Source organism: Alosa alosa, chromosome 1 (assembly GCF_017589495.1).
Source record: "Alosa alosa isolate M-15738 ecotype Scorff River chromosome 1, AALO_Geno_1.1, whole genome shotgun sequence".
Lineage (NCBI taxonomy): Eukaryota > Metazoa > Chordata > Actinopteri > Clupeiformes > Clupeidae > Alosa > Alosa alosa.
The window spans coordinates 6,649,824-6,658,923 of NC_063189.1; the positions used below are offsets into that span (position 1 = coordinate 6,649,824).

Here is a 9,100-nt window from a genome sequence, read left to right on the forward strand (position 1 = left end):
GAGCAGTGTGTGTAGGTCACTCTGGCATGCGTTTTGAACTTGTCTGATATTCACTGTTGTGACTGCAGCTGATAAATTCATCTATCACGATTTTGAACATATTAGTAGCTTAGGTTATTACTGACATAAGTAGTATAAAAAACCTATATATTCCATACAATTTCGAGGAAACATTTACACATCATATATATATATATATATATATATATATATTCTGTAGGCTTGCTATGCTACGGGTGCTTTAGGGTGACAGACACGAACTTAATATTAAAAGGAACCGTCGTCGTGCAGAGGGTATCTTGGTTGCCTTTTCTCGCCTCCAGTTTAACCTCCAATCCATTCGGTGGCACTAGGCTACTAATTTTATGAGAAGATGCTGATGTTTGTCAAGCATCAAATCCCAGTTGCCCAACACCTTTGTGTTCTACAGTCAGACATCTCTGGTTACAAGTCGGCGTTAGATGCAGATTATGCACGTTACAACTTGGATTTGACCACGATACCTGATAACCGCGGATGGGGATGACTCTGTATTTCTGTCTCATAGTTATAGTGACTGTGCTCTGCACTTCTGAAAGCGATGCTGTCCATCAGCTTGGTGGAGGTAGGTATACTCTCTTAAGGACTAACACTCACACGTCAGACATAGACAGCAAACTGCCCAAAGTAAATGTTCTACGAGGGTAACCTTGTTGATAGCCTACGTGTCATGAAAAATATGCAATGTTTTTAAGAATATGCGAGCCACAATCCGGACTGGCAGCATTCGTTTGGGGCTACGCGGGACTCTCACACCACAAATGCCACGGATGTAACTTACGATCTCTTCTCGTGTGCTGTGACTGTAATCTTCTATGGGAGGAACCTCGTTCCGGTTAAGAGAATTGGGAGTGGAGATGGTAGGTCATATCGTTATTTTGGGTTTGAACGGCTAGGTTTTGAATAACCCCAAGTAGAGCACATGGATAACTTTTTAACATTTGCTTGATTTCAGTCAATGCCACTGGAATGCCAATAGTGACAACAGGCAGTCTGAGCCTGGGACTCCTCTTGTGGGCCTCCTTCAACATGCTTATAGGCTGGGCCAGCACCAGGTGTGTCTGTGTGTACCAGCCCGTCTGCCCACTTAGATACTGTCTTGCCCACTGCCTGGCTGTCCGTCTGTAAAGGTAAACCGTTGTCTCTCCAACCCCCACACACACACAAACACACACACTGAAATATAAGGCCCTGAAAGAGATTGGAAGAAATGTTGCATATGAGGGGCTTTATGCTTTCATTCTGGCTAAATGTCAGACATTGTTGTCCTCATCAAAGAGGCCCTGTATCAAAAATGTGTTTAACAGGACTGCTGATCAAATTGCAGTGATGTCAACGACCTGTTCTGTCAGATTAGTAAATGTAGCCTGCTCTTTTTGTTCCATGAAAGGCTGCTAAAACACCGAAGACATTTTGCCAGTGTCAATGGAGACGGGAGCTTCCTTCAGCAGGCTAGGCTCTATTCCTGATTAGTAACATAGATTCTCCCACTAGCAAAATTAGATGTTGATGTGTTAAGGAACAGCAGGCTTTTCATGTCATGATATATCTAGATTCTTCAGTCTAGCATAATTAGAGTGGTTTATGTTTCCCCAATTACAAGAGGGATGTAAAATATCTTAAATATTCTGAATGCAATATTTATTCAATTTGTAAATTGTTTCCTCAGTTAAATTATATGTGGAATGGTTGTTCTATTTTTCCACATTATGACACAAATAATTACTGCTTCGTTAAAGTTATAGGTGACCAACTTTTTTTTTTTCAAATGAGGGAACCCCCCAATGGTGAATGTTATGCTCTTTGTATGTTCTTTTCAAAAAATAAGGTTCCACTGAACTGATGTGTAGATTCCAATTTCACAAATATGTTTTCTCCAATGTATTGAAGCTAAGATTTAAATAAAGTAATTATGTTTTAAATGTTTGTGTGTTCTTATGTCCTCATGGTAAATCAGATACACCTCAGTCACTTGTCTGGTGAGGTTGGATTACAAGGCAAGGAAAGCAGAAAATATTTTTAAATTACAGATCAACATTTTCTACCATTCTTCCATGATTAAGTAAAACAAATAAAAAAACAAAGATTAAGTAAAAAATAAACAACAAACTTTGCATTGGGTGTCACTGCAATGTCATGTTTCACTATTTACCGGTAACTTAAAATGAGTGGCTGGGTGTTTTTGTGTGTGTGTGTGCATGTGTTTGGTGTTATTTTGCAGTATGTTCCTGGAAATAGACTGTAGGAAAATCAAAGATGATCAGTCGCCTATGGCTGCGGATGGCTTCTGGGATGTGTTGCCATGGATATTGGCTCTCTGTGGCAGAGAGTGCAAGTCTTGTGGGTGTGCTTCCCCCCCCCCAGAGCACTGGGGCGTGATCAATCTGGAGTTCCCAGAGGAGAAACGCCTCTAAGGAGGATAAGCCAACCACTAATGGAACAATTGAAGATTCATGTGTTGTGCAGTTCTCTTTGAATTGTGTCAACATTTTCCAGGTGTTGATATATCTTGTTGTTCCAGGTCTTCAGAAGTTTTCTGGCGAACCATGGGAACAATGATGCTTTCCCTTCTCATTAGTCACCTCTGATCATGTCATTGTGTGTGTCATTCTTTTATTTAAGGTCATTAAATCCATTAAATTCAGATGTCTTTCTCTGTCCAGCACTGTTGATCAAAGGTAAACGAGTAGACTACTTTATTTGCACTCAATTGTCTCATTTCGATTTCTCAGTACTTCTGGCCTTTTGTTTGAGCCACCTAATCAGTGAAAAGTGTCATTGCTAGTTCTGCCCACTGTAATTATAAGGAGAACAGCTGCTGTAGCAGAATGAGTTCTTTGATAGCTATTGTGTCAGGATTAATAAGCTTAAAAAATAAAGAGAGAAACAAAACCGTTTTTGTTTCTGTAGGCCTATTATATGTATTATACGGACTCAATATAGCACATTGGGCAGCCAATTGATTTGCAGTTATATCTGTCTCTAATGTAGTGTTAATTTTGTCACCTATTTTTAATTTAGTCTTAGTCTTAGTCTTGTGATGAAATGTCCTTTTTAGTCTTTGTCATATTTAGTCATTCAAATATCATTTTTTTGTTAGTCAAATTTTAATTCTACTAAAAGTCTCGTCATTTTAGTCTAGTTTTAGTCAAAAGAAAACTAAAGGTATCTTAGTCTTAGTCAGTTTTAGTCAACACATTTTAGTCTTTTTTTATAACAAATTATTTCTGATTACCATTTGAGTCAAATAGTGTTTCACACATCTCAATTTTTCCAACAATATTGTGTGTCCACAGGGCTACTCGTCTGTTATAATTACTCATTCTGATTTTTGTCAGTCAGTATGTTTACATGCACAGGTAAGTCGAGCTACAGTTATAGCTCGGCTGGGATTTGACCATAGACAGTAAAAGATTTGACTGGACCACTGTCATATTAAGTAGACCAGTGTTTCTCAAAGTGTGGTCCAGGAATCACTGGTGGTCCATAAGCTATCCCAAGTGGTCCATGAGCAGACGTGGTAAAATATAATATAGATGAGTTGTTTGCAATATTGAACCAACTTGTATGTAAAAACAGTTCTGCAACACTGTCTATGTAAGATATGCCAGTTTAAATCATACAGTATGAATCCACACAATAAGCAAAGTGCAAAGACAATAAGCAAGGTGGTTCAGTGAGTAGGCCTATAGTGTAGACTAATTATAGGCTACTGTTGAAGTAGGTCTAATCATTTTTTTTTTTTTAGGGGGTTAGTTAAGTGGTCCTGAAACTGAAAAAGTTTGAGAAACACTGTCGAGACCAAAGTATTAATGTTTTACTCCTTAAGCTAGATGGCGATATCTCAAACACAACACATATTCCCCAAACAGACTCTCCATCTTAGCCATAGCTAACTTGCTAGCGAACTTTCCATATTAGCTTACTTGCTAGCAAACTTTACATCATCAGTCTAACTAGTTAAATAGTTGACATTACATGATGAACATTTTTGTATGGACATTCTGGTGGATGTTCATTTGTATGAGAGAAGCTTCAACTTCTGGGTATGTAGCATTGTGGCATAAAGCTTAGGTAGTTAGTTGGCTAACTCTGGCAGAAATCTCCAGTGTTCTTGTTCCATGTAATTTCGTGTTGCAGCCACAGGGTTGTAGCAACAGCACGTAGACTAGCCTACAGGAAAGCTGTTGCGTATGAACTCATTCGGAATATTTTGAAAACGTAACAGCTAGATATTCTGTCTTCTCATTTTGTAGACAAAAATGAAGAGAGATTTTATCTTAGTTCTTATTTCATGCAAAACATTTTAGTCTTGTCTTTTTTCGTCAACAATAATTCATCTTAAGATAGTCTTAGTCAGTTACTTTACTGCCGTCTCGTCATCGTCTCGTCTTAGTCATGAAAAAAAAGGTTGTTGACAAACATATTTCCTCTCGTCTCGTCTGACGAAATTAACACTACCCTAATGAAATAATCTGTCCCTAAATATATGCTGTTTTAATGGGTTTGATAAGATAGTATCTAACCATTAGTGTTTTGAGGCCAAGGGACCACTGTGGGAATATGTTTTAAGTTGTGGGTTGTGATAAATTGAAGGAAGGGCATTTTTTAGGAGGTAGGTTGTAACTGTTTACACACGTTTTCAAAACTCTATCAAAACGCCACACACAAAATCCACAATTGCTCATGCAAAATGCCTCAAATCTCTGCAAAATGACACACAGCATTCAAAATGTCGTAAACACATCTTTAAAGAAAACATTCGCCTCACATTATAAACACTTTTGTCATAATATGACATTTTGGATGCATCATGTACACACTGTAGCTCAAAACCCTAAAGCTCTTCTGTCTTCAATAGGCTTTATATGTGTACAAGAGTGAATGTTATGGTATCTACAAAGAGAAGTTGAAATACACAGTAAAAATACAAGCAAAAATAGTGATTTTTCCCAAACAATTTGCTGTTGCAAATACAGTATTTTACAGCCAACAAGAAAAAAGCGAAGCAAAATACAATGACCACCAGATGTACATGGAGTTCTGAAAACACTAATTTTGCCTAAGACGGAAATGACTGACTACTATCAAATTGCTTTGCTTTTTCCAAAGAAGTGTGTACTGTATGTGTGTCTGTGTGTGTGTGTGTGTCTGTGTGTGTGTTTGTGGGGTGAGTATGTATTCATAGGCCTATAGACCGTTTCAACTGCAGAAACAAGTAATTTTCCCTTTCAAAGTATCTGCAATGGTTCTGAATATTTCAACCGGAAATCTTCTAGGAGCAGATTGAAAGGGTCTATACCTATAGAGAGTATATCTATTCATAGGCCTATACTAAGGCAATGATTGGATGGTGTTCAGTAAATTAATGAGTGTTTACACATGTAAAGAGAGAGAGGGAAGCACTGGTGATTTAGTGTGGTATTTTGATGGGTTGTGTTTGAAAAACAAAATCAGGTTACTTCCAGTTATATTTTTGTGTGTTAGGTAGAAAATTGTGTGTGGTGTTTTGCAAAATGTGTTTTAGTAAATTGAAAACTGAGTTTGATTTGCGCCACCTAGTTGAAAATGAAAAAAAAAAAACGAGGCATTGTAATTGCAGATATCTTTGGCTGACATGTTCAAAACTGCACGGAATTTGAAGTGTATCATTATGACTCCCTCTGAATGCATGGCAAGTTTCATGGAATTCCGTTCATGGGGGACCATACAAAAAATGAATATATGTGTACATTTAGTGACTACACTACGCATGCACACATACACACACACTCATGAATACACGCAAACACACACATCAAGATTCATGCACACACACACACACACACACACACACACACACACACACATAAACGCACACACACACTCACGAAACAAACTAAAATACACACACAGAGAAGCACACATACACAAAAGCAAACACACACATGCACACACTCATTTGCATACACAAAAGTTGCAAGAGTAGGGGATGGAGTTAGGATGGAGTAGGAGATGGAGACAAATTGACAAGTGATTTATTTTTGAATAATATGCAGGACTGATTACTGGTCATAATTTGCTCCGCTTTGCGGTGCATCTATATCAATTTATCTGGCCATAGTGCCAATTCTGACCTATTAGCCTATCAGATCAGGGGACACCAAAGACATTGTGATGTTCCCACAGTGATCAGTCAACTAATTTGGGTTCAGAGGCAATTGTTCTTAGGTGAAGTATAAAAGCTTAGTAGGCTACTTAGCAAAGGGTAGGCCTTTAGAAGGTAAAGCCTGGAATAAATGTTTGTCGGTAAGTGCACAATGCATGCGAGCCCAGAAGAGGGCGCCCCTGATTCAATGTGTGGAGGCAGAGTCTCCGCTAACGCACGTCTATCATATGACCACGACATATCAAGCAATGGACGCCCTAAGGCCAGCGAGATTAGCCAGCATGCTCCGGAATCACAGGAACTAGAAGACAAGCTGCCTCTGAGTTTGTGTTTTAGTGTGTTTTGGGGCATCATGGCTCCAACGCTCCTGCAGAAACTCTTCAGTAAAAAAGTCGGTAGGCCTACGTGCACTGATAGCGCCGGTAGACAGGAGCAACGGTAAGAGGTTTTTCAGAATTATTACAGTAGGCATAACGCCCCTGGTGTGACTGTTACCGTGGTGATGGATGATGTCAGACTACAGGAGATGTCGCCGGGATGTGACTGCACATCGTGGAGCGTAACATAGTAGCCTACTCAGGTGTTAGGCTGCACCTCTGATTGCGTGTCAAATAACCTACCCAACTCAAAGCTTTTCTATGACGAACTGTTCTGCCGTGCACACAGCTGGTCGCCAGAAGAAGGATCATTGTGGAGCACAATGTGATGCAAATTCGATAGCCTACTGTAAATTGCCAGAAGAATATATATTATTTTGCCATGTTTGGCTACAAATAGCCTACGACACTGACAATGTGTGGGTCGGACCAGATCACATGCGTATTAGCCGGTTTGGCAATGGCCATCATCAGTTCGAACCGGATTACGGACTGGGTGACTACCTATGGTGACTACGCGAGCAATAGCCCAGCTAGTCTAGTCAGTCTCGTGGATGAGTGGTCTGGATCTGTTTAATATTGCACGTTCAAGCGAAACGAGTGCGCGTCTTACTGCACGTTCTCCTCTCGAATCAATTATTTTACTGTCGAGCCATTACGTAACAGCCGTATTCAACACACTACATTGTCGGACAGTTGAGAATAGTCAACTGGTCAACAGTAGTTGCTTCTCGCAATAAATTATTTTGGCTTAGTTATTTCAGATAGATAACGTTGTTTTAGCCTACTTCGTACAGCCTACATGATTGCGCTCTGTGTTTTGCTAAAAGAGTGAATATATGATAGTGAAAGTGGTCGCATTCTGACCACATTGTCATCTAAAGGTATTTACTGAAATGAAAGTGTCAGTAAACGTGCCAGGCTAGCAGATGTCAAACTCCTCCCCGTCACCGCTAAAACAATCACATATATCACAGGGATCAATCAGCTTGGGCACGTTGCCCACTACAGTAGCATAGGCTACCCAACACAATCGTATTTAACACCTTCCGTCATGCCTTGGTAGCCTAATGATTCACAAGGTCTACAGTAGTTACTGTTGCAGTGAGCTTGAGGTAAATCCTTCAGAAGTCCCTTACTTCCATGTTCAATGGACCCAGTAGGCTACATTGGACTCAGTATCTATGGCATTTCGGTATTGAAATAAGAATGTTACATTATTACTGAATTATTGCGTGTGTCAGAGCTGTTGCCAGTGGTATGCTGAGGTGAGCAACTTTGGCTACTGAGAGTGTCCTATGACAGACAGATCACATGATTGTGTGTGTGTGTGTGTGTGTGTGTGTGTGTGTTGGGAGGACTGAAAGAGAGGGTGTGTGATAGTCATGTGAGTTTGTGTGATGTGAGACCGGCTGTCACTGTCATCAGGTCAAATACCCGCCCTCCTGCATGCGCCCCCCTCGTCCAGACAAGCTGTAGAAAAGTCTGTGTCTTTGGAACTAGAGACATTTATGTGTGCAGTGTGTTGAATACATTTGCTGGCATGTCGTTGTGGACAGTTAAGTCAGTCTATTGACAATGAAGATCAAATATAGCAGGAGATGTGGCACAATGTGTGGTCACTATCCGGTGGAGTTGTCACCCAGCAGGTACAGAATTTGTGTGTGTGTGTGTGTTTATAGAAGCCTAATGTCTGTTTAGTGCTTATGCTAACTTCTGGAGTGGATGAGAGGAGAGTAGGTAAGATAACAGTAGTTAGTATGATGTGCTAATCCTGTTAGCCTGATCCTCTCCACTCCTCTCCTGTGCTGTTTGTTGGGGATTGTGTGTGGCAATTATGTGTTTTTGCCTTGCCAGGTTAGCAGTCAGTGCCACAGCAGTTGTGGTGTTTCAACCTCTTTTGAGCACCTTTGTACAGAGCAGCTCATAAATGGACTGACACACACTGATTGTCAGCCCACTGCATCCAAATGGAAGTGTATTTTAGAGACCCATCATTAGGGAGGCACTTATTTACTTGCCATTAAAGCCTCAGAAGCTATGGGCAAGTCCTCAACCCTAAGGCTGAGTGAGTGAGTGAGTGAGTGAGTGAGTGAGTGAGTGAGTGAGTGAGTGAGTGAGTGAGTGAGTGAGTCATGCGTTTTGGAAGCTCACTCAGAGCAGAGCTAGTAAAAAATACTCCCTAATTGATGCAGGCTTCTTCGTTGCCAAAGTATGATCATGTGACCGTCTCTTTCTTTTCTTTCTCTCTTTCTCTCTCTCTCTCTCTCTCTCTCTCTCTCACACACACACACACACACACACACACACACACACACACACACACTCTGATTAGAGGCAGAGTGTCTGGAGGATGCTGGACTGTATTGTCTACAGATTTCACATAAGCCTAACTGTTGTGTGAGTGCTTGGGTGTGTGTCTGTGTCTTGTGTGCACTTTTTGTCTGTTATAGTGTCAACTCTGGACATGTGTGTATGAGAGTGTGTAGTGGCAGTACCAGTCCAAGCAAGCTCTTACAATAGCTCTCGCTCTCTC

At 40.5% G+C, this 9,100-nt stretch overlaps 2 protein-coding genes across 4 annotated transcripts in view; both read left to right on the forward strand.

The window, feature by feature from the left end:
• Positions 1-409: 409 nt before the first annotated feature.
• Positions 410-2,188, forward strand: tmem144a (transmembrane protein 144a). 2 transcript variants are annotated; one of them, XR_007195212.1, is made up of 4 exons: positions 410-604; positions 735-899; positions 995-1,169; positions 1,430-2,188. XR_007195212.1 is itself a non-coding variant. In XM_048258306.1 (3 exons), the coding sequence occupies exons 1-3, from the start codon at positions 517-519 to the stop codon at positions 1,165-1,167; spliced, it is 426 nt and encodes a 141-aa protein (XP_048114263.1). In that variant the 5' UTR covers positions 410-516; the 3' UTR covers positions 1,168-2,188. The 2 variants fall into 2 exon arrangements, 1 of the variants encoding a protein (XP_048114263.1); XM_048258306.1 differs by having other exon boundaries at positions 995-2,188.
• A 4,203-nt stretch (positions 2,189-6,391) lies between these two features.
• The window catches only part of fnip2 (folliculin interacting protein 2), a 22,481-nt gene continuing 19,772 nt past the window's right edge, over positions 6,392-9,100 (forward strand). Inside the window, exon 1 of one of the 2 annotated variants that reach the window (XM_048259878.1) lies at positions 6,392-6,625. In XM_048259878.1, the coding sequence (XP_048115835.1) occupies positions 6,540-6,625 (86 nt within the window). In that variant the 5' untranslated portion in view covers positions 6,392-6,539. Of the gene's footprint in view, positions 6,626-8,070; positions 8,214-9,100 lie in introns of those variants that run through there. The other variant, XM_048259883.1, reaches the window with a different exon arrangement.